The sequence below is a fragment of the Pelodiscus sinensis genome, chromosome 2 (genome assembly GCF_049634645.1).
Source record: "Pelodiscus sinensis isolate JC-2024 chromosome 2, ASM4963464v1, whole genome shotgun sequence".
Classification (NCBI taxonomy): Eukaryota; Metazoa; Chordata; order Testudines; family Trionychidae; genus Pelodiscus; species Pelodiscus sinensis.
This window is the reverse complement of record NC_134712.1, coordinates 168,811,366-168,836,980: the sequence shown is the minus strand read 5'-3', so window position 1 is coordinate 168,836,980 and position 25,615 is coordinate 168,811,366. Positions and strand designations below refer to the sequence as shown.

The 25,615-nt window shown below is 43.6% G+C and overlaps 1 protein-coding gene across 2 annotated transcripts in view; it reads right to left on the bottom strand.

Annotated features, from left to right (window-relative positions):
• ELMO1 (engulfment and cell motility 1) overlaps nucleotides 1–25,615 on the bottom strand; it is a 449,588-nt gene that overhangs the window by 266,627 nt on the left and 157,346 nt on the right. For both annotated transcript variants that reach the window (XM_075921743.1, XM_075921744.1), the window contains exons 8-13: nucleotides 16,254–16,353; nucleotides 10,255–10,406; nucleotides 9,299–9,377; nucleotides 6,256–6,306; nucleotides 3,869–3,991; nucleotides 857–988 (exon numbers count right to left, since the gene is read on the bottom strand). In XM_075921743.1, the coding sequence (XP_075777858.1) occupies nucleotides 857–988; nucleotides 3,869–3,991; nucleotides 6,256–6,306; nucleotides 9,299–9,377; nucleotides 10,255–10,406; nucleotides 16,254–16,353 (637 nt within the window). The remainder of the gene's footprint in view (nucleotides 1–856; nucleotides 989–3,868; nucleotides 3,992–6,255; nucleotides 6,307–9,298; nucleotides 9,378–10,254; nucleotides 10,407–16,253; nucleotides 16,354–25,615) is intronic.

Genomic DNA, 25,615 nt, shown 5'->3' with positions numbered 1-25,615 from the left:
TTTCTATTTTGTAACTGTGGAAAAGTAGTTATTGTTATCAAATGTTTTGCTGACAAAAGTAAATCTTCTTTGCAATTATAGTGCCAAAAACAGATAAGGAAAGACAGAAATAGAATTCAGACCATTGCTGAGTACTGAGTTTGCAGTCGGCTTCAGAAGAAATCTCTAGGATGGGCTACATCTTACCTCTTCAGATTGAGTCATGTTCTTTTATTTCACTGTTCACTGGTTTGTTAAACGTAATCAAACTGATATTATTTTACATCTGCTTCTACTAATAACAAGGCTCCCTTCAGACCAACATGAACAACTGGCACATGGGTTTCTGACTTAACAGTTTTACAAATGTTACAGTAGCCCTCTGAAGCTATGTCTGTGCTGTACCTTCTCTCTGCACTGCATTCACAGTAATGTGGTAAAGTTTTTTGACATGGCAGTGAGAAATAACTATAGAATGTCTGCACTCTAACTCCAGAAAGGGAACACACTGTACAAAAGCGTGTCAGTGATGAGACATGGTTTTACTCCCTACCACCTGAAAGATTGCTTGGTCAGTTTGTGAGAAAGAAGAAACCAAATTTTCCTTGGCACATGGATGAATGCTCCCTAGGACAGTGGTCGGGGCAAAGCATCCTGTGGTAAAATCTCTGCAATAATACAGCTCATATATTAATAGAATTTGCATGGGAACAAACCAAAGCATGTTGCATTTGACTAGCTTTCCTTCCCTTTAGTTTAAATGGAAGTAACAGAAATGTTAGGCTATGCTGGAGGCCCCAGATTTCAGACTGTATCATAATGAAAAAAGGGTTCAACAGGTTATAACAACACTTTGGTTTCAGCAAAAAATACTCACAATAAATCCCAGTTTTTTATAGTCTCGGGTATACATAGATTTGCGTTTCTCAATACTGCCACTGATGTTGTTGGGTTCAGACTCTGCATCGAAAGCAATTCTTCGGAGTTCAAATATAATATCTCTCTGAGCCTGATGGGGTTCAAAAAGGGAAAGGCAGTTTAGAAAAAAAAAGCAGAGAAGTGTCTCCTGTTTTGAGTCACAGCAGGGAACTTCAAAAGAATGCTTCAAAATGCTGCATGCTCTCTAATCCCCAGTGTTACCTTAATCAAAGGAGAATTTTAAGCAATTAGATAGATGGACATAGAGGCTACATCTAAACTACACCCCTCTATTGGCAGCGGGCTATGAATTAGATGTTTCAAAAGTGCAAATGAAGTGGTGATTTAAATATTCCGCACTTCATATTCATAATCGCATTCTGGTGCTGTTTCGAACAAGCGCCATTTTGAAACTGAAACCACGGGTTAGACTCGTTTTTCCAACAACGGGGTGATTTTTCAAAAGATCCTGTACCATGGTTTCAGTTTCAAAATGGCTCTTGTTTGAAACAGCGCCAGAACACGATTATGCAAATGAAGCGCAGGATGTATAAATCCCCACTTCATTTGCACTTTCGAAATGTCTAATTTACACCCCTCTGCCGACAGAGGGGTGTAATTTAGACACAGCCAGAGAGTGACTTTGTGTCTCCCCATTTCCAAAAGTCCTCACAGATGAGGGATTTCATTCCTCAGAAGATTCATATGAATTATCAGTGTCCTGACAGATGCCTAGTGACATATCTTGCAAAGTGTTAAGTATTCCAACCCACACATGCACATGATTAACAGTGGTATACAACACCACTGAAGTCAATGGGATAGCTTACATGCTTCAAGTTTAAGCTTGTGGTCAATGTCTTGCTAGATCCAGATCAGAAAGCATATGCAGCACCTTGAAGGACTGAGCTCTGAGCCCTCCTCTCAACAACAGTTGGTTTTTGCTACTAAGTGGGCGAGGGTATGGTAGCAGATGCTGTACATACCAATGCTGCACATCTGCAGCTCATCACGAATATCTTGTGCCAATAACTATTTTGCCAAGTACAGCTAAAGTGCTACTTTGGTTGATGATGTCATGTGTGATGTGTACCAGGTAATTATATGTATCTTTTCCCCTTCTGAGTGTAGAAACTGCCCTGCTTCTATACATTGAAAGACAAGCGGGCACAATGATTACTCTAACACAGGGGTCGGCAACGTAGAACACATGTGCCATAAGTGGCATGTGAGCCAACTTTGAGTGGCACATGGTACAGCCAGCGGGGCTACATGGCCGGTGGCTGCCCTGTGTGCTGTGGCTGGAGCCGGGTTGCGGTGAGGCTGTCCCTGCTGGAGCAGCCTTACCACGGCCCTGGTTCCTGTTCTGCGGCAGCCCCGTGGCCTGGCTGGCAGGACTGCGTGGCCGATGGCTGCTTCAGGGGCCGAGGCTGCTCTAGGGGCAGCTAGGCTGCATGGGGAGTGGGACACCCCCAAGCTGGCTGCCAGGGCAGGCTGGAGCTGGGGTGGGGTGCAGCTGCTGTGGGGAGGAAAGTAGCTCACTCTGACGTGCGAGTGAGTGCTGGAGTGCAAGTGAGGATCAATGCTGCCTGGGCTGCGGCTCTGGGGCTGGGCAGTGGCAGGGGCAGCTGAGGGGAGAGGAAAACACATGGGGGGGGGTCTCCTTGCCCCAACGCCACTTTGGCCCCTGAGCTCCTGTGTTCCTGGCAGGAAGGCGAGGCACCATGGACCCCGCACGCATCAGGGCTGGACACCCTGGGGTCACCCACTCGCCTACTTCCGCCTCACCCATTTCCCTGAACCCCCCCCCCCCAGTCCCCCTGACCCCAGCCTGTGCTGGTTATCCAGCATCGCATCCCCTGCAAGACTGGAGCCAGAACCAGCTTCCTGCAGGGGTGGGGGGAGGGAGAGAGGGGAGACCCCCCAAGGCTCCACACCACATCCAGCTTCCAGGGAAGTGTGTGGACGCTGCTCCTCCCCTCCCCACAGGAAAAGCCAAAGCGGAGCGCAGGGCAGGAGACCGACCAAGTGGGGTACGCAGTGGAGAGAGTCCCTCCTTGCCCTCCCAGGAGAGCAGTGCAGCCCAGGGCAGGCACGCCACTTCAGAAAGGTTGCCAACCTCTGCTCTAACAGATGGAACGATGTATAATGCTGTCTCTTCTCTGTGGAACACCCTATCTATCTCAGTTTGCCAAACGACCATTCCTTCTTCATTCAAACACCTCTTAAAAACCCATTTCTTCAACGTAGCCTGCAAGAAGCTCCTATATATTAGACCTAAAAACTCTTCCCATGGCATAGTAACTTCTCTGAGTCTCTTTATTTAAGTTTCAAACTCTTTGGGGCAGGGAGATCTACTTTTATTTACTGCACAGCACCAAACACGTTGTTGGAGCTAAGGAGTATTAAAAACAATTATTGTTTAGCCACAACAACCCAAAATAAAAAATGAACTATAGTTACAGTGTTATTTAACTGTGTTCCATCCACATCAGATATTTATAATTTAATCATTTGCTCTAGATCTACATGAACAATTTCAACCAAGTATGACTACACATTTCAGGTGGTTCTGATAACCTTTATAAGAGAAAGAAAACAAAAACCAGACCAGCACTGATCTCAATGCTGTACTGATTTAGTTTAGGATGATGCCACATGTAGTTGATGACTCTCAAGCTCAACAGATAGGGGTCTGAAAAGTGGTAAACTTGCCAGTTTTTTGCCTCGCTTTTGCATAACATAAACCAATTCATTTTTAAGAAATTTGTTTTTCAAGCAAAAAGTCTGGCCTTAATTTCAGATTCCATGGAATTAAACATACACACACACACACACACACACACACACACACAATATACGTGACTGCTAAGTGCCACTTTGATTAATCTGACTTTCCTGGCTCTACAGGCTAAGCGTGGCACTACATCTGTCCCCTTACTGGTCGGACTGGATTGTGAGAGATGCTTACCTGGTCCTGTGGATCCATTTTGGTCATCATTCTGTCCTCCAGAAGGTTAAAAGTGAGCACTTGCAGGACATAAAGCTGGTGTGCCATTTCATTATTGATGGCCCTCTGTGCCCTGATAACATTCTGTGAAAGGAAGATATTGAAGTGAATGTCACCTTCTCTTTTCCAATCACTGATTCCCACCGGGTGGGCTCAGGTGTTCCCATTTCTCTACATGTGTGATGAGCAGTGGCATATGGATACTGCTGGAGGAAAAAAGGCAAGCCCAATACTAGTAAGGTGGATAGAAACACAGGTGTATCGTGGGCTGTGATGTTAAATCCTATCACCTATGTTCTTGAAAGCAGTGCAGCACAGAGTCCTCTCCTCCTACCCCCCACCTAGAGCACGTGCATACAGAGAACAGAAATTAGCAGCCAGCTCATCCTTTTGAATAACACCCTCTTCAGAAGGGCACATGCCAAGAGTGCATTTCAAGAAAGAGAGTGAAAAGGTTTCTAAGTATAAGAGTATTCATGCTGCTGATATAGCTGTCATAGTGAGACAATTGCTGCCAGGGAATCAATTACAACTGAACCATATTCCTACCTCTACCGGATGATCTCATTCTATATGAGGAAAATGGTTGAAAATTAATTAAAATTAGAATTAAACGCCCACAAACAATATAGACGTCACCAAAGTTACAATGCAGATGCCAAAATGATGGATAATTTTAAAGTCACTGAGGCACACAAAAATGCCAGGGAAGCTAACTACTTTATATAATCTTCATTCCAAGGGTTTCTGAAGAGGGTGTGACCAGAAGTCACTAGCCCAGTAGTGTGCAAGGAGAGAAGGAGGGGACTGGGACCAACGATCAAGATGGTGCTTTTCAGAAGTGGGGCCAAATAGAACGTTTGCTGTCCTGCACTACATGGCTTTCGAACATTTATGCCAGTGAATGAGTTTGCTCATGGTCCTACTATATACACAGCCATTTGGGAAGCAAAATATAGCCTTCAAAACGGAAATAGCCTGCTTTGTCCACACAGACAGGGCCGCCAATGGGGAAGGGGCACCTGCCCCAAGGCCTGGCAATTTAAAAAGGCTTGGGGCTCCTGTCCACGTCGCTGTGGAGCCCAGGGCTCTTTTAAATCACTGATGTACATCTAGGCAGCGCAGAAGGTCTAGTGGAGGGAGGCTAGCCCCTCCTGGCAGAACCCCCCACCTTGCCTAGTGTCTCAGCATTTCGGCCCTCAGTCCTGCACACCTCCAAAAAAAAGGTGGGAGAGGAGGATGTGCCCCGACTGTCTAGTCACCCAAGACTGCCTAATGCTCATATCTATGTCAGGCCATATAGAGCACCCATACAGTTTAGAAGAGCCCACATTTGGCTCTAACTATGGAAAATGGCAAAACTTCCATGGTCTTCAGAGGGAGACAGAGCAAGCTCTTTATGTTTGTAAAATCCAACATGTCTTCGCAACATCTTATGCATCTTCTGAGCAATTATTTATTACCAGCAATAGTCTAACTCTGGCAAACTGTGTCCCATTTAAGATCTCAAGATATGTGGAAACACATGAGTTTTCCTATTGTAAAATCATCTATACAGATGATGCATAAATAGACGCAGGAGCTGATTTTGAGAGCCATGGAGCCTTGTGTCTACTGCTTGCTTGCCAGAAGGCTCAAACCTTAAAGTTTGGGACACATTATAATCAAGGCCAATGCAGATTTTTCAAAGTTCTTCTGGTCTGCAAGCTAATGTTCACTTTCTCCAGAGGAAGGAAGCTACCAATACTGTTTGTATTCATTAGTATATCTTAATAGAGAAATGATAATTTATGCATTGGAGACAGGGCTGGCCTTACCATGAGGTGAACCTAGGTGGCTGCCTCAGGTGCCAGACTCTGTGTGTGTGTGTGTGTGTGTGTGTGTGTGTGTGTGGGGTGGGGGAGGGGAGGGGCACTAGTACCCAAAGTGTAGAAAATTGTGTCTGCTGCTGGTGCATATGTATTCTCTCGGCTGTAGATGCACAGAGTTGGTGGACTGCCAAGAGAGGAGTAGAACAGGAAGAAGGCAAAACTGAGACCTTTCAAAGTTTTGGCCCAAGTCAGGAGGCGTAGGGATGTCATTTGAGCTCTGCACCTCAGGTGCCAAAATGTTATGGTCTGCCCCTGATTGGAGAAATAAACCCTTTCCCCCCTTTGGAAGGTCATTTCTGAGCTCTTTCAGCAGAACTACCTTATCTAGTAAGCCAAAAAACACACAGAAATATAAAAACAACTGAATGAACGTAAGCACGAATCATATACAACATTCGCCCACCAAAATGGCAACATGTGTTTTTTCCCTCCTGTGCTAGTAAATAAAAGCTCGGGGAACTTTATACAAATACTTACGGCTAAGATGATACCACGAAGCTGTTTGTGTGCCAAAATGTTCGCCATCTCCTGTTTTGGTAAAAAACAAAGATTTAGCTCCACATTTATCAAACAGTAGGTCCCAACCCCCTGGGGGGTTGCAAGCAACTTAGAAGGGGGTTACAGCAACTTAGAGGTGGGTCACGGTATCACAACGTTTGATTTAGCTAAAAGCATATATTTCAGTGCAGCAGTGAAAAGAATCATACATTCCTTTTTGGGTGCATTTAGCGCTGATTATCAGCAATATTTCTCATCCAAAAAAGAAATCTGAGGCTTCACAGCAGTGGTGGGCAAGCTGTGGCCCTTGGCCCATCAGTTTTGTGTGTGTGCGGCCCACAAGACATTTTATTTACACACGCAGGGTTGCCAGTTTCTGCTGGTTTCCCGCCGAGTATTTTTTTCCTGTTGGTATTACCAAATTGATACACACCTAGAGCAAAGGCATGTGAAGCAAGCTGCATGCTGACTGCACACAACATTGACTGTGAGAACCCTCTGCCTCCAATCAAAGCATCGCTGCAGTTCAACTGGCACACCATGCTAATTCTACACATGCAAGCGCAGCATTGCAATTGATTCAAAATACAGCCCATATTCAGAAAAACTAAAGTTTTTGCAAATGGGTTTACAAGAATAACATTGATAAAAGCTAACCAAGTTGTGTATTATATTAAAAATCTATGCAAGAACACAGAAAATAGGAAACATGAGAAGGAAGGATACCTGAGCAAGGCAGAAGCAGCATAAAATTCAGAACAGTACAGCAGGGGGAGTGCTAAATGCACAATACACTCTCCAGTATGGGGAATGAACAGGAAAGAAATCAGTCTGCTCAAAAATAAATATCCTTATAATTAAGACAATTAAACAATTCCATGAGGAATACATACAGGAATCCCACCTTCAGCTTAAGGAAAAATCATGGAATGATTTAAAGAAGTGGGAAAGTCCACTTTGCCCTTAGAATCTTTTAGTTTCCTGACCTGACACAAGAGGTGTTATTCTTATTAGGATCTCCTTTTGGGCCATGACTGTCCCATCTACAATGAGTTTTGGTCTATTATTGAGGCTACATCTACACTGCCAAATTTTTCTCGGCTGAAGATATGCAAATTGCGCTCTCATTTACATATCTTCTGCCGATCTTTTGCCGCTAGGAAGCCCCGTGTAGATGGGGCCATTTGTCAGAAAAAAACCCTTTTGTGCAAGATCCTGTAAATCTCGTTTTTTGAGGACTAAGGATCTTGCACAAAAGGGAGTTTTCCCGACAAATGGCCCCATTTCCATGGGGATTTTTAGCAGCAAAACCTCTTCTACAAAAAGGATCAGCAGAAGATATGAAAATGAGAGCGTGATATGCATATCTCCTGCTGAAAAAAACAGCAGTGTAGACATAGCCTGAAGAAAATCACTCTGACTCCAGCAAAGCTGCACCAACTGAGGGGTGGGTCTCATTTTAGAAATAAATTCTTGAGATCTTTCTGTGACGGCGCGTTGGGGGTTCCCCGTCTCCTGCACCCCGAAATGGCACAAACAGACTGCACCAGCCAGTGGAATTGAGGGTGGTTTATTGCTCCTCCAGCACAGTGCAGCACAGATGTAATCTGGTTACAGGAACTGGGGCTAAGAGGCCTCAGTGCCCCCCTTGAGATAGGGGAGTCCCAGCCCCCTCCCCAGCTCCTTATTCCCTGCCTTCCAGCCAGGAACTAACTAACCCTCTTCCAGCCCTGCCCCCCAGCCAGGGCAGCATTCCACCTTCCTTTGTTCCTCTCCATGGGGGGTGTCTGGCCACTGGTTCAACAAGTTTGGCATTACCTCTGCCTAGTGAGGCTTTCCCTGCTGGGTCTTGCTCCAGACAGCAGGGGTCACCACATCCCAGCAAGTACCCCCACTACGTCACACTTTCCTTAACACAAGATCAGACAAAATTCTCTATTTAGTAATCTGCAGCATCACTTCTTAATAAAATGCAATTAATGAACAATAAAGCTATATATTTCAAAACAGTTTTTTTTTTAAATCTGTTATTTGTGTCTCAATCTCTTTTGGTTTTCTTCTGCTATTGTGACAAAAAAAATAACCGTGGTCCGACTTAATCTTTGATAGGAGTAAAGCAAGAAGGGAGCTGTTTCTTTGCATTATAGATCCAGACAAAAGAAAAAAATATAAAAAAGATAAAGTCACAAATCACTAATAGAAAGTTAGATTTTTTTAATTGCAATGTAGTCAACTAAACAGAGTTGGATCTTCATACTGCAGCTTAACGAGAGTTTGCCAAAGTCTCGGGCATTGTGCAGGATTTTGATATAAAATTGTGTAGTCCCTTTGAGGAGCTGGCAATGCAAATTCTGGCAATCATCAATTTTCCACACTTTTCAGTTCACAGCACTACACCTGTTGTGTTACTGACAAAGCAAGACAGTATCATATTCTGAACCAAGGTGTAATTTTTTTCTAAGCCACATTATTCTCAATTACTAGTGAAATTCCTTGTACTGTTATGCCCCGTGTTGTGGGTTTCTGACAATATGATTTTCCAGTTCACTACTCCACACATATCAGCTATCAGCAATGGCAAATGGACTTGGAAATCTGAGTCTAAGCAGCAAACAATTAAAATGAACTTTGATTGCATTGCCTCATTATTTTGCCTTCGATGTAAAATACAATCAAACTACTTTGAAGTCATTAGGAACTTACAGGGTATTTTGGCATAAATGCACTTAGGCCAGCCCCACAGCAGTAAATACAGCCACCAAGAAGAGCGCAGTTTCCTAACACAATCAATACAATTTATCTGTAGCTATATTCCATTACATCAGAATAGGCCTGATTCACCTCTCATTTACACACCAGTGCAAGGCAGAAATAATTCCACTAAACCTACAATAAGCAGAAGCGAGATCAGCATCAGAACCCATATAAAATGAGAGGCCAACCAAGAGATGTAGATAAGCTGCCAAAAGTAATCAGACTCTGCTATAGGTCTTCAGACAAACAACAAAACCCAGCAACTCACCTGCCTCTTGTCATCAGGTGCTTTAAGGAAAAGTGCATTTATTACTGCAATGGTGTAGGTTTGGATTTCTTGATCTGTCCTGTGTGGAACATAATTGTAATAATTATGACAGGTGGTATATGGATACAAGCTTTACAAATTATATTTCTTATTGCGTTTTGTGAGAACAACAGAAAATTAAGCTGAAGACACTAAGTCTGTAAACAAGCCTGCTAATCAAGAAGTACAGTATTTTTATTTAATACCATTTTAATTGGATAGAAAGCTCTTAAAATATGACACAAGACATACTGCAATGTATCTAACATGGAGTATTACTATAGACAGCTTCTGCTTAACCATCCAACCAGTATTTATCCAAAGCACATTCAATTTAAGAAATCTTTTCTTCCCAACCTCACCCTCAACAAAGTATGCTCTTCTGTCTATTAGTTTTTCAGACATTGGTACACAAATGGATCCATCCACATCCTAATATTACTAACCATCTCACCATTAATTGTATTTGAGGCCAAGTCTATATTATGTGGAAGTTCAAATTAGGATGCGCAATTTCAGCTTAATTCAAACTTTGCCATCATCTCCATAGTGGGAGGTTGGTGTGAGAAAATGCTCCCGTTGACTTCCCTTATATATCTTGTGATTTGAGGAGTACCAGCGTCAATGGTGACACCCTCAGCATTTGATTTAGTGGGTCTTTACTAGACCGCTAAATCGAACTCCAGAAGAGTTCTACTGCCATAGCATCGATCTTCCGGGAAGTAAAGACATGACCTCAGATCCATTTCCCCCATCCCATTCAACTGTATAGCAGCTATTATACAACCAGTTTAGCCTGAACTGGTGATATACAATGGACAGCACCACAAAGTTCATTAGCTATTGTTAACGGAGGCTGAACTGAAACTCTATTAGAAACTATGGAAACACAGTGCTTGTTCAAAAGTCATACTTACCCCTGAAGATGTGGGATTAACTGGCCAATTGTGATCTCCTGGGCTACCTTCTGGTACAACTCATGGCTATTGAGCACCATAGACTCCAGAATTGCTAATGACCGTTGCAGGATAGAGATGTCCGAGGCAAATTTGTTCACATAACTTGCTATCTACAAATTTAAACATTTGAATAATTCATATCTTGCTTACATGCATGGGGAATGAGAAAAGGCAGGATTCAAAAGCAGAAGAGACAGTTTGTGGAGCTGCTGGTTGTCAGATGTACATAAATGAATATGAGGAAAGTATCAAACAGTCTGTGTTTATTCAAATCAGAATATGTCAAAGCAAATAGCGAGTCGGATTCTCAGCTCATGTAAACTGGTATAGATTTGTTTAAATTATTATGCTATACCAGTTTACATCAGCTAAGTATCTGGCCAGTATTCAAACATCACATGCTATATGAATCACCAATGAGAAACTTCAGGGGGTAGCTGAGTTTGTATGTTTATTGTGTGTACTATAGGCATTGAAATATGCTACTGCTCCTTCTGCTCCACTTCCCTCAACTCCCGTCCCCTTACTATCTGTATGAGGTATTTGCTCCTGCAAATGATACAGTGGGATCTGACATGAGTGATGTGACTACTGGCCCAAATGTTTGTTGTAAGCAGAATGCCCGTAATTTTACCTACTTTGTATTAAAGCAAGAAGAACATGGGATGTTCTGACAGGGTGCACCAGCCCCACATTAGGGAAGCCAGACCTAACCAAGTTCTTCTGGCTGAAGGAGTCCCGCCCCCACAGTCCTGCTGGGCATGCTCAGACTGCTGCCCAGGTATAAAGGCCCGGAGAGAAGGTCAGTCTGGGCTGGCTGCTGAGGAGGGAGGAGGTACTGCCTGAGCTCCAGGAGGTGACCTGCCAGTAGTACTAGACCTGGAACCAGTCCATGAGACACCAAAGATACGGCCAAAGATCTGGAGGAAGGACCCTGGAAGGAGTCCAGAGGAGACTGGTAGGAAGTAGCCCAAGGTGGGAGATTGTATCCCAAGGTGCTTTAGCATGTTGTGGTGGGACTCCCCGTTAAGTGAGCAGTGAACCACACCACTGCTAATAGGGCCCTGAGCTGGGACCCAGTGGAGCAGGGAGGGCCTGGGTCCTCCTACCATCTCCTCAATCCCCAGCTCATGGGGCCTGCACCTGCTGCTATAGACGCCAGCTGCTGTGCCGGACTGCCCTAGTGGGAGGGGTGTTGCTAAGGACTCTGGTTGCTAGGCCATACTGCCTTACTGAGAGGGGCTTTTGTTATTAACTTTGGCTACTAGGCTGCAATGCCCCAGTGGGAGGGGTGTTTCCTAAGGACTCTGGCTGCTAGACCACTCTGCCTCAGCCTGAGGGATGTTTCCTAAGGACTCTGGCTGCTAGGCCATACTGCCCCAGCAGAAGGGTTCTGAGTGCAGAACCGCAGTTGAGTTGCAGGACATGTGGGGGGTTGTTCCAAGAATCCCAGGGATGCAACAAATGCATCACCACACGACAGGTGCGTACAATAGAATTTAGATGAGGTAGCCAAGACTCAAAGATCAAACAGTATAAGGAAGTTAACATTAAGGTAAGTTGTAAAAAATATAATGAAGTGGCAACAATCGGAGCAACAGAAGAGCTTGCCTTTGTCTATACTGGGATTGTAGCCATCTGCAAACCACTAGTGGAGACCTAATTTAAACTAGTATATTATGATTTGCACAGGTCTAGCTACCATGTGCAAATGGCTTCAAAATGGGTAAAATAGTCTATACTAGGGCTTTGCACTGGTGCAGCTACACTGGTGGCTGAAATCTCTTAGTAGAAAAGGCCTTTACCAAAACTATAATCTGATCCTCAGACATAATCCCCTTTCACTGCTGCAAATGTGCAGCCAAAGCGTAACAGAATTTTTTTGCACAGGGCTGGGTCTACAATACCTACCACCAGCAGCGAAAACTACACCAGGTTCACACCGTGGTGTTTACTGCCATTGTCAGTGAAAGGTTCTGGTGGTGGGGAAAGCTTCAGCAGCTCCACGCTACCAGAGCCTTTTGCTGCAGCAAGGAAAAGCTCTGGAAAGGGAGAGACTGCCAGAAAGTCTGCTGGGAAAGTTTGCTACAGTCTTTTCTTGTGGGTGAAGGAAGGGTTCCAGAGGCAGAGGCAGCAGGACACTCCACCTCTACAAATAGCAGTTTACTTGGAAAGGTGCTGCTTGGGGAACAGAGCAACATGTGAGTATGTACTTGAGTTCATACACACACCCTTGGAGCATCTGTTTACTCAACTCACCTAAGCCATGCCTCACCATCTACACTGCTATTCACACCCATGATAGGTGCGCTACATGTGTACGTACACTTAGGGTTGCCAATTGTGGTTGGACATATTCCAGGAGATTTTATCAAATGACATAATTTTCACTGAAGATTAATCTTTAATTCCTGGAGAGTCCAAGACAATCCTGGAGAGTTGGCAATGCAAGGTATGCTCCACGCCTCCAAAAGAAGGGTGCAGTGTAAGACTTACCCTTACCATCAGTCATATTCTGCAAGGGGGGACAGGAAGCTTGAATAAACTCTACGGAGCATTTGCATTAGTGCTGGCCACAAATTACCTTGCTCAATTATACAATAATAGTCGCCTTTTTCCCTTTAAAAAAAAATCTGCCCAATTTATAGAACCATAAAATAAATAAAACCTCTCCTCAGGTGAAATTCTAAATGCCCTACAAAAATCTTTCTAAAAATAGTTGTAGACAAATATCAACAAATATTTTCATGAAATGTAGCCATTATCTGATGAACACTTTATTTGACAAGTACTATGTCACTAGCTAGGTCTCTCTCTCTTGTGTGGGGTGTATGGTGTGGTTTTTTGGGGGATTTTTTTTTGGCAAGATGCATAGAGGATTTTGACACAAATACCACTGGTCATCATGAGAACTGGAAATCCAAATCCATTATGTGACTTTGAAAACCTCAGCCTAAAAAAACTGCGGTATTAGTAGAGTGAAAGAAGACAAGAGGCAGGAGGAAAAGGAAAAGGATTGTTGTTGACATCTCTTACTGGAAGCCATATGCAGAGTATAAAAGATGGATGAAAAAATTACATTATATAGGCTTTTTCTCTCTCAGTTAAAAACAAAACAACCCTTATGCATCATAAATATAAGGAAAAGACATTTTTCATTCCCAATAAAATTTATGGAAGAGAAAAGGTTCATTTGCACACAATACAATACAGAGTTTGGGTGTAACTATAAACCTTTCCTGAATCTCCCCCTTTCCTTTCTATTTTCTTTCCCATTCTTTCTACTGGTCCCTTTTCTGTTCACTCATTTCTTCCTTCCCCTAGCCAGGATGGCTGAGTTAGATGCCTTGCTAGGACGGAACTCATTTTAATAGGTTTCCCAGGGGCATTGCCCAGAACATACTATAGACATACCAATATCAGGCAGTGCACTCGCTAGCTTTTCCTGTAATTACTTGGCATCCTGCAGGGCAAAGGATGAGTTTGGATCAGATATTAATTTTATTTGATTGACAAGATAGCTTTTGGGGGCTTTGTAGTCATTTATTCATGGGCTCTTCCAAACAAACAGGACATGTTGTACTTGATCACGTCCCATTTAAGTCTGTTACAAAACAGTTGCGTTCTATTCTTTATAGTGGAAAAATGTAAAATAAACTTACAACACTGGTAAGATGTTTTTAAAACAGGAAAAGATATGAAGTGAACTATGTTCAATAACTGTTTTGATCAGTTGGGAAATCTGTCTGTAAACATCCACCTCCTGGGCATTTAAATTGGACACTCCAATTCTACTCAAAAGAGACACTACTCGGTGATGAGAGACAGAAATTCTGTTCTGTGGTAACTACAAAACCCAACTGAATTTAATGAAGTTATATGAGTGCAAAAGAGTAGATGTTGGAGCCCATATTTAAGAAACAAACAAACAAATGTCTTGACTGCTCACAAATAATAGATTTGATTATGAAAATTTAATTTTCAAAATCTAGTTCTCTTTTCACAACAGGTTGGAGCTCCCTGGTTCGGCACCCTCGGGACCCGAGCTGTCCTGAACCAGTGAATTTGCCAGACCAGGAGAGGTCAGTGCTCCCGTTGGCTGCTCCATTCCCAGACTCCTCTTTCCTCGGGCTCCCTGCCTTGCTGTTGGCCCCACTAACGCTGGCATGGCACAGGCTCCCCATCCTGCTGCCCGCACACTGCCCCAAGGTCTCTTGGAGTTCCTGGCCTGGCCACATGGTGTCCTCCAGGATTCACGGGCTGGGGCCATCCAGCCGCCACCAGCCCCACTGCTGCTGGGGGTTCCATGGCTGGGATTACCTGGCCACACCGCTGCTGTTGGGAATTCCCTGGGGTTCCCCAGCCGGGGCTGCCCATCTCTTCCAGCCCTGCTTCAGCTGTGGGTTCTGAGGGTCAGGGCCGCCCACCCCTGCTGCTATCAGGGGTATCCTGGGGTTCCAAGCCAGGACTGCCCAGCTGCTGCTGCGGGAGGCGGAGGGGGGAGGGGAATCCCTGGCCGGGCCACCTGCCACTGGAATCCCCACTGCAGCTGTGGTTCCCCAGCTGGGGCCAGGATTTCCTGGCTGCCTGGCCCTGCTGATGCCAGGGGTTCCTTGGCCGGGGCAGGAGCTTCCCTGGCCACCGCCCTAGTCCAGCTGCTACTGGCCCAGCCGGGGTTCCGCAGCCCACATTCACTCAGCTCTCATTCCAGTGCTCTTCTGTCCAGCAACACCTGTGGCCCTTCTGGACCACAGATGTTGCCCTACCAGAGAGTCCTGGATTTGGGGGGTTCAGACTGTATTCTGCTTATTTCTCATCTCAGTTTCACTTAGTTGACAGTCACTGTCTAACCAAATTTACATTGCAGACACTGCATGGAAATATCTCTAAGATAGATAAGTTTCCATGAGATATTTTAATACTATTGTTAGAGTTATTAGTTTGTGAAATTATTGCTATTAATGTTTAGTCTTTTTACAAGATTGTTTTGGGTCAAGTTTGTTCCAATAGTGTCTTTTTCATGTGACAAATGTGATCTTAATAAAAAAGACTGTTTGATTTTTTTTTAAGGTTTTAATGTTTTAAGCAAAACTTAAGATTCCTATAAATGAAAAAGATTAGAGGGGGGAAAATACTCTTTTTTTTTCCAGTTTCATTTGTGTGAAACTTTCATTTCAGTTTCAGTACTTTTGTTGTGTTGTTGTTTCTACTATATATTCACTTTTCCTGGTTTGTGGGGAGACAAAAAACATTTGTAATGAAATTTTCTTATTTTTAAAACAAGAGAAATTAGCAGGGTGATTCAACTGCAGGCATAGGTCCCCAAACTACTTTTAACTCACTTTAGATAAATAAGGCGGATGTGGTTTTTCATTCTACAAATGCTGCTGTGGGAAAAGCCAAGCTTTCCCAACTACAAAACATTTTTCCGAGACTGTTCATTCCGTTTACAATACAACCAACCAAAAAAGAGAAAACATTCTGCCCGTGCTCTTGGTTAAAGACAAAGGAAGGTCTTGTCTTAAGTTTAAACTTTAGCTTTAGCTTAAATTAAGTTGATAGAAGGTACAATTAAGCCAAAGCAAGTATCCACATAAGGGACCAATTTAACTAAGTTAGTTTCTAAACCAATTTAATAAATCAATATAATTTTGTTATGAACATAAGGCTTACGAAAGATGCTACTGATTTGATCCTGTTCCACTGAAGTCAACAGCAGCACACCAACTGAGATTTCAGTGGAAGTAAATTCAGGCTCCACAAGAACAACAAAATGTAGTGTGAAACAGACCTTCCCCTCAGGTCGTCCCCCCCCCATTCCTTACCCTCCTCCACATACACTTTCAGACACATATTTTTGCTGAGTTAATACCTACCTGAAAAAACAGCTCTCTCCAAATGCTTAAAACCTGAACACAAACTGACATTAAAACACACACGGTAGGATAGAAATTTACCTTTTTAATGAATGCCACGGAGAATGTATCCCATGATACAATCCCATGATCCATCAGCTCAACAAATGCAGTCAGTGTAAAGGACAACATATCTCCAAAGCTGGAAAACAGGTGTCATAACAATAGTTACCAGTAATGCAGCAGGGCAACAATAAAGGGAACAGTGGCAGAAAGCAGTTAGAAAGGCAAGACCACAAAAGCCAGAGATGTGTTAAGAGGAAGAAGCAGAGAAAAAGAGGCCGTGCAACAAAAAAATTCCAAAACACTTTAGCGTGGATGGACATCAAAGACTATCTCCTGAAAAATATCAACCTCCGCTTGTAAGAAAAATTCATGCCAAGAAAATCAGCTGATTAAACCTTTTTGTGAGATCACATTATTAGAGTAGAGGAAGGAAATCAAGTTGAGTCTTCCTTCAGCAAATGAAGTGGACACTCCCATTTGAATGTCATCCTGCTTTTACACCATCATGTCAGGTGCATTCACAGAAAGGTAATGAATTGTTAACTCCTCTTCACAGGAGACAAATATAGTAAGTATTTTAGAGAGAGTCTACCTGTATTGTCCAACAATTTTTTCAGTACTTAAGATTTAAAATCTATTTACACAGGGAAGTCATTATTTAGGTTGCTTATAGGCAAAATTCTACCACCTTTACTCCTGCTCAGTACTGTAGCACCTCAAGAGCTGTCCACTGCAAAGTGGCACCAATTTAACTGATGATGCCATTTAAAACTAGTTTAGTGAAACCAGAGCAAAAGGCTCTGTGAACATTTGTAAACTCAATTAATATCAATCTAATTTATATCAATTCAGTGTCAGTCAATTAGGAACAGGTTTAAACTTAATCCAAATACTAAAGAAACTAAAATAAGAGCATCTACACAGGATTCTGTCCCATTTAACTTTCAATTTAAAAAATGATTTAACTTCAGCCAGGTAACTGTAGTCAAGGCCTTAGTGCATCAGTGGCGCTACTGGTTTCAGAAGGGCCATTCATCAATTAAAGGACTACACAGCATGAGTGGTAGTGGTAGAACTAGGTCCTAAATAGGCATGATGGTACTGAGCACTATGCCACTGATCCGGCAACATACTGAAAGAGGTGGTTAGCTTATAGCAAAAGGGCAGTCCCATTGACTTCAGTGTAACTTCTTTAACACTAAAAGCTAAGCACATGCCTTGGTGCTTTGCTGGACCGGGCCCATACAGTCAGTACTATTCAGAAATCAGCTCAATGTCCTGTGACAGTAAAGAGAACTTTGATTCATAACCCTGACTGATATTTTTTTAATAAAACCTAAACCAACCAAATTGATTAACATTTGCTCAAAAGGGAGAATTAATCTGATACAAAGGAATGAGGTAAGGTCTATACTAAGGATCACTGTTGCAACTAATTGTCATTGTTTACTGGAATAATTGGGGACTTCAGTATTAATCCAGCATTACATGGCATTTTAACATATCAAAAAATATAAAACTTCCATCTTTATTACAGCCTTAGGTTGACATATGTCAAGGACATCAGTTTTTAGTTCCATCTTGCAACTCTCACATGAGCTTGCTTTGGACAACTTTTTATCCCATTAAATGATAAGTGTTTCAAGATGTTGAGAGTGTAGGGAGGGAAGGGGAAGGACGACTTCACCTACACAATTAGAGGAAGGAAGACAGTGCAGGTCCATTGGTCTAAATATAAGTAGTTCCATCGTATTGCAATGACACTGTAAAATTAAAGTAATCTCTTACAACGTCTTAGTTTTGTGAACAAGCAATATTCTAAATACCAATTAAAGGGAGAAATCAATCCAGAGTTCAAGTAATCATCTGTGAAAAGAAAATTTTGGACTCCCTTCCAGTCCTGCTGTTGAGTGCAGAGGGTTAAAATGGGGGCAGACTCCTACTAGTCTCCCCCAGTGATCAGGGAATCTGTCCCCAGCAGCTACTAGCTGGCCCTTTGCCCTTCCCACCCTTTGGGTACGTCTAAACTACATGGCTCCGTCGACGGAGCCATGTAGATTTGTTTGGCTTGGCAAAGGGAAATGAAGCTGCGATTTAAATAATCGTGGCTTCATTTAAATTTACATGGCTGCCACGCTGAGCCGACAAACAGCTGATCAGCTGTTTGTCGGCTCGGCGTGCTAGTCTGGACACTCCCCTGCCGACATGAAAGCCCTTTATCAACCTCACCAGTATACCTCATCCTACGAGGGATAACGGGGAGGTCAATAAAGGGCTTTCAGGTCAGCGCGGGAGCGTCCAGACTAGCGCGCTGAGCAGACAAACTGCTGATCAGCTGTTTGTCAGCTCAGCGCGGCAGCCATGTAAATTTAAATGAAGCCGCGATTATTTAAATCGCGGCTTCATTTCCCTTTGCCTACAACCCTCATCTACATGGCTCCATCAATGGAGCCATGTAGTTTAGACACAGCCTTTGTGTTTGGGGTGCACGTGGCCCCTCGTGTTCCCCCACATACAACAATGGTACTGCAGGTTTGCAAGGACCCACAAAAAGAACGGTACCATAGCTGTGTGGCACAAATGGAGGGAGGCTCTAAGAATCCTTTGTGATCACCAAAACCGTACTAGTTCTGCCAAATTCAGTGCTATCTGCACCCATCTGGGCAGTGGAAGGGATAAGATTTGGCTCTCCATAAGAAAAACATAAAGGCTACGTCTAGACTGGCCACATAAGATGGAATAGGCATGCAAAGCAGGCAAGTCAGAATAGGGAAATCCGCGGGGGATTTAAATATCCCCCACGGGATTTAAATAAACATGGCCGCCGCTTTTTTTCCGCTTGGGGAAAAGGAATTCTTGCAATGCTTTTTTCCGGCTTGCAAGTAGGAATAAGAGATCCTCCGGAAAAGGGCTTTATTCCGGAGGATCGCGCCAGTCTAGACGCTCTTTTCCAGCTTTTCCCCAAGCCGGAAAAAAAGCGGCGGCCATGTTTATTTAAATCCCGTGGGGGATATTTAAATCCCCCGCGGATTTCCCTATTCTGACTTGCCTGCTTTGCATGCCTCTTCCGGAGAAGGGGCCAGTCTAGACGTAGCCAGAGTGTTCCATATAATGAGTCTGCATTCCTCTGAAACTTAAAGCCAATACTTGTCCCACTACAACATTCTCATCTTTCCCCACCAGATGTCACTATAGCATTTCAAATAACTAACAGAGAGTGCAAAAAGAGCTATAATGTTGGAACAAGTATAAATTAAAAATTAAATCAACCCAGGTCCACATAAACATACAGCAATAGGAGCTTATTATCATCAAAATATGGAAAGCCAAAAGCAAGCTTAACAGAGGAGCATCAGAAATAGCACAGCCAAGCAACAAAAGCAGTCCCAAGAATAATTAAGTGGCAAGTTAAGATCTGAACATTAACTATTTTTGTAAATGCAAAAAAATAAAGAAAGAAACTTAGGAAGTGGAATGAACTTGAACTCCCAAGCAAAATATAAATATAGTTTGGTAACTTTATATTAATACATTCACACAGACATACACACCCATATTATTTAGAGGAGGAAAATAATATAATGGCTGTTAAGAAAATTCATGGAAATCCAGGTTTGTCTGTAACGACAATAATCTAATAAAATTAACAGCATACTCCATGTAATACGAAATCTCATCCCTATTAATGTTTCATTCACATAGAAGCAATAAGAAAAAGGATCCTTTTCTACTCACATTTGTACCAAGAACTTTCAAGCCAATTTTACATCTCATGAGGCACAACCAACCCATAAACATCAGACTCTTGCAGCCTTTGCAAAATGATTTAACAATCTGATTTTAATTTCTGATGAAGATGCTGTTAGTGTATGCCATCACAAAAAAAGGATGACATTTTTCTTTACTGATCAAACATACAGGTAAATATAATCTCTTATCCTGGCAGTACTGAGATTTTAATAAAGACTGAGATCAACAAATCTGCACCACTCTGTTCATGCAATCCCGGATGAGAATAATTCTGAACGTTGATCTTTGCCACCTAAATTCCAGCATGTGATCCTCTTCTGAAAAGTCGGTCAAGAATCTCTTCAAACCTATATTATTTGGGACTTTTTTTGTGTGTGCAAATATCTGGCTAAAAACTGTGAATTATTTGCTGACTAAGTGTCTTTTCTATCATCTGGACACAAGGATAGCATTATAAAGCTTGTGTGAAGATATATTGAGTCCTATGATACGTGGTCAGAGTAAAAAACACATGAATAGGGCTGGATATTAACTGTTGCTTATCACTAGCGGTTAAGATACCACCTCACTGAAGTTAGTGGCTGGGGAAAATTCACTTGCCCCTTGGACAATTCTAAAATAAAAAGGGTGGCTAGAAGCACAAAGGCAACAGCAGGAAGGCAGCTGATCTACATCTGGGATGGAGGGAAGGCTGCAAGGATAATGATTTCTGTAACTCAAGAAATGGCCAGGGGAGGGAAGCAAATCCATGACTCAAAAGCCAAGGGAAGAAAAGTACTAATTTGAAGCCCTGCATAAAGTGCTGTTGCTTACAGTGGAGTACTGAGCAGCTCAGGAAGCGTCAGTCTTATCTGCACAGATCATGAGCCTGATTTGGAGGTGTTGACCAGCATCTTGTGTAACCAGAGTGAACATAAACCACTACTGAATAAGAATGGCAACCCTTCACATGCCCACACTGCATAGGGGAGAACTAATAAACCAGGTGCAAGGCTGTTGCCAAGTGTTAACAATATATCTAATTATGTAACAGCAATGCTGCAGTTATCACAGATCGTATTTTTGTACTCACCAAGTACCAATGTAATAGTACTTTGGGGACAATTTCTCAAGCTTTTAGTATAAAGGATTAGCCATTGTAACTACAGGTTGAAACTCTCTTAACTGGGACTCTCTGGTTCAGTAACATCCATGGTCCAGCAGGACCATGGATATTCTAGTACCAAAAAGTCCCAGAGGAGAGCTAGTGTCTGGAAACTCTGCAGGATGGCAGGGCAACAGGAGCCTGGTGCGCATGGCAGTGAGGCTGCCCAATAGTGCAGCAGGCACCTACCAGTGTGCAGATAGTGGGGCTGCTTGGCATGGCAGTAGGAATAGGGGTGTAGAAGCAGCGGGGATGCCAGGCGCTGCAGCTAGAGCCTGATGCGCACACAGATGGCGGAGCTGCTGGGCGCTGCAGTGGGAGCCTGACACACAGAGGGTGACGGGGCTGCCCAGCAGGGCAGTGGAGCTGACAGGGCAACGGGTGCCAGTAAGAGGTGGGGAGCCAGCTGGGAGGCCAACAGTGGGGCTAGGGCTGGAGGGTACTGGTGGCAGGAGGGCCAGAAATGACCTTCCTTGGTTCAGCAAAATCCATCATCAGGACTGGAGGGTGCAGGACCAGGGAGGTCCAACCTGTATGAAAGTTAGCCCACCTGCATCTTCCAAGCAAGTATAACTTATTATCTCAGTGACACTTGCATCATATCTCTGTATTATAACCTGAGAGTTGGTCTATACTTGGAAGTTAATTTAGATTAAGGTAGAGTGTGAATTTAAAAGCACAATAGATGCTCCTGAACAACTCAATGTGTAGACACACTCATTCTGGAACAAGACCTTGTCTAGACTACAAATGCTTTACTGGTATAGCTATACTAGTGGACCCTTCTTATACCAAACAAAGCAGTTGGTTTGCCAGCATAGCTAAACCAACTGCATAAGAGGCATTTAGTTATGTCAACAGAAGCCCTCTTCTGTCAGCATAGTTGTATCTCTACTGGGGGCAGAGGGGCAGGTGGTCAACATATGTGTCCAACAGTTGATACCCTGACCAACATATCTACACCAGGAAAACTTCATAGTATAGATTTAGTCAAATTCTGGTTTAACATAATCTGCTTTGTGGATGTTATTAAGGAATTATTCAGGAGCAGGAAAAAGTTTGTGTATAGACAAGCCCTAACCCCATTGCTATAGCACCAGCAGTTTGACTGCAATATTTTACTCAAAAATGCTGGTGAACAAGTTTTGAAAATATATTAAAGGCAGTCAATAGCAAGAAAGGCATTTGGAAAATTAAACAATTTCTCAAAAGGAGTAAGAGCAGATTATTATACAAACCTTGTAGGACAACAGATCAAGTTATAATTGTGTCACCTTTCCTAAGATGGCATGTTCAGGTTACTGTCAGTAAGAAAATGAGGTAGCAGCACACTCTGAAATAGCAAGTCAACTAGTTAAGCAAAAAGGACTCACTTTTTTAACACTAGTTTTTGACTTCTCTAAAGTAACTAGTCATGAAGACAAGAAGGGGAGGCTGTGTGACACACAAGGGGCACCGTTCTTTTTTTCAATTGGGCTCTTCCAGCTTCACTGCATTCTTCTTTATCAATTTGCTAACTGCATGAAAACTGCAGCAATTAGTTGGACAGCTACCTAAATATTTACTTATTAAGATTATACATAGTATACATTAAAAGAACATAAGAATGTCCATACTGGGTCAGACCAAAGGTCCATCTAGCCCAGTATCCTGTCTTTCAATAGCCAATGCCATGTGCGATGTCCCAGAGGGAATGAACAGAACAGGTAATCATCAAATGATTCATCCCCTGTCGCCCATTCCCAACTTCTAATGAACAGAAGCTAGGGACCTCATTCCTACCCATTCGGGCTCATTGCCACTGATGGACCTATCCTTCTTGAATTTATCTAGCTCTTTTTTTGAACCCTGTTATAGTCTTGGACTTCACAACATCCTCTGGCAAGCAGTTCTACAGGTTGACTCTGTGTTGTTTGAAGACAATAAAAACAAATTAGGAAAACAAGTCCTAGAAAAATTGGTCCCTCTTATAGTGAAAGGAGCTGACAAACAAAGACAAATCCTGTTCTTCATAAGAGTTAGAAAAATGTGCCCTAGGATAACATGTAAATATACTGTGCTAAAAAAGGGACTAACACTAGTATGACTTAAATATGTAAATTATCTGAGTAAGCCTGAATAAGGGTATGGGCCCCTTTCTGTATTAATGCAGCATACCCACATTAGAAGTTTGCACTGGTATCAAACTCAATGCAGTTACACCTGTGTGAATTACTCTAGCATAGACAAAACTTAATCCCCACAAGCTAATGAGAATACTGGATAAGTAATGCTCATTTGCATTATCAAAATAACCAAGTCATAGAATAGGCTGCAATATAGTTAACATTTGAGGCCAGTGCTTTAGCCCTATTATAAGGACATGCTTAGAAGCTGGAACAATCACAATCTAATGCAGAGAAGCCCACTGGTGAATAGAATTTAGACCTTTGCCAATACTTCACCAAAATAGACAACCTGCTGGAAAATATAGTGAGGCACAGAAAGTGCCTTTATACATGTAGCAGCCGCATTTAATCTCCTGGTGAGGAGAACCAAACATTCCCTTGTATGAGACACATCATCCCACAGCAGGGATTGCGGCTCATCCAATTTAAGGAAGACCGCCTCATATTTCATCTGTTTCACTCTGAAATGTAGCTTTCATGTTAACAATCAAGTTCTTACTGGCATTTTTTACTAGAATGACAAATAAGATTTTTACACTGCTCCAGAGTTTGTTTTCTTTAAAATTATTTATACAGGCAGTCCCCGGGTTACGTACAAGATAGGGACTGTAGGTTTGTTCTTAAGTTGAATCTGTATGTAAGTCGGAACTGGCGTCCAGATTCAGCCGCTGCTGAAACTGATCAGTTTCAACAGCGGCTGAATCTGGACGCCAGTTCTGACTTACATACAGATTCAACTTAAGAACCCCAGGCATCCCCAAGTCAGCTGCTGCTGAAACTGATCAGCGGCTGATTCCAGGAAGCCCGGGGCAGGGGCTTCCTGCAGTCAGCCACTGGTCAGTTTCAGCAGCAGCTGACTTGGGGACGCCTGGGGCAGAGCAGCTGGGGTGCTGCTGGGTTGGTCCAGTAGCGCCGCCGCTCCTTGGAGCTACTGGACCAACCCAGCAGCACCCCAGCTGCTCTGCCCCAGGTGTCCTGATTCAGCCGCTGCTGAAACTGATCAGCAGCGGCTGAATCAGGACTCCTGGGGCAGAGCAACTGGGGTGCTGCCGGGTCGGTCCAGTAGCGCCAAGGAGCGGTGCTGCGGGACCAACCGGCAGTGCCCCAACTGCTCTACCACAGGCCCAGGGCTTTGCTCCACGTCTCCCTGGTCTGCTGGGGGGGGGGGCACTAGCTGCGCCCCACTCCCCCAGCAGACCAGAGGCACCGGGAGCAAAGTGGCAGCGGCCAGAGCAAAGCCTCAGAGGCGCGGCACTCCACCGCCGCTGCCGCTTTGCTCCTTGTGCCTCTGGTCTGCTGGGAACCGTCTCCAGCAGACCAGGGACATCGGGAGCAAAGCCTCAGAGGCGCGGGACCCCTCCACTGCTGCGGCTTTGCTCCCAGTGCCTCTGGTCTGCTGGAGACCGTCTCCAGCAGACCAGGGACACCGGGAGTAAAGCCGCAGCGGTGGCGGAGTCCCGCGCCTCCCCGGCTTTGCCAGAGCAAAGCCTCAGAGGCGCGGGACCCCTCCGCCTCCCCGGCTTTGCTCCAGGTGTTCCTGGTCTGCTGGAGACGGTCCCCAGCAGACCAGGGGCACCCGGAGCAGCTTTTCTCGCCCCGGAGGTCGAGGTGGCGGGACCGCTGCGCTCTGGGCGGTCCCGCTGCCTGCGAGCTCTGGGGCGAGAAAGCCCCGTTCGTAAGTGCGGATCCAACATAAGTCGGATCCGCGTAACTCAGGGACTGCCTGTATAGCAATGATTTAGACATCATCTACGTATTAGAACTTTTTTTACAGCAGCTGACACCATGATTTACTCTCCATTCCAAAAGGAAGCCCCATTTCCTCTGAGATAAATTACCCCAAACTGTCACGCTAGCACATCCATGACTAAATGATTAATTAGACTTTTGTTTTGGCTGTTTATATTTGAGATTTTAATTTTGTAGTCCAAGATAATGACTAGGATACTTATTATGGCCACGATTCCACAAAGCACATAAGCTTGTGCTTAACTTTAAACACAAATAGTCCCATTTGAAGTCAACTACACCTGTTATTGAGAAAAGTGTATATTATGCAGTTTTCCTTTAAGCACACAAAAAAAAAAATCACACTAGTTTTTAGCATTACTTGAGACTACCAGAAATTAAAATTGGTATGATTATCAATCTTAATTTTATTCCACCAACATCAAAAAGCAAAAAAGCTCACTGACTGAATAATCACACAAGCCACAGACTTAAAGCGAACGAAAAAGGAAGCTGCTTGCTGAAATTAAAACAGCCTTGCTTTAGGAAGCAGTGAGAGCCCCAACACAACAGTTTTAGTAGTTATAGAGATGAAGCATCCATTGCAG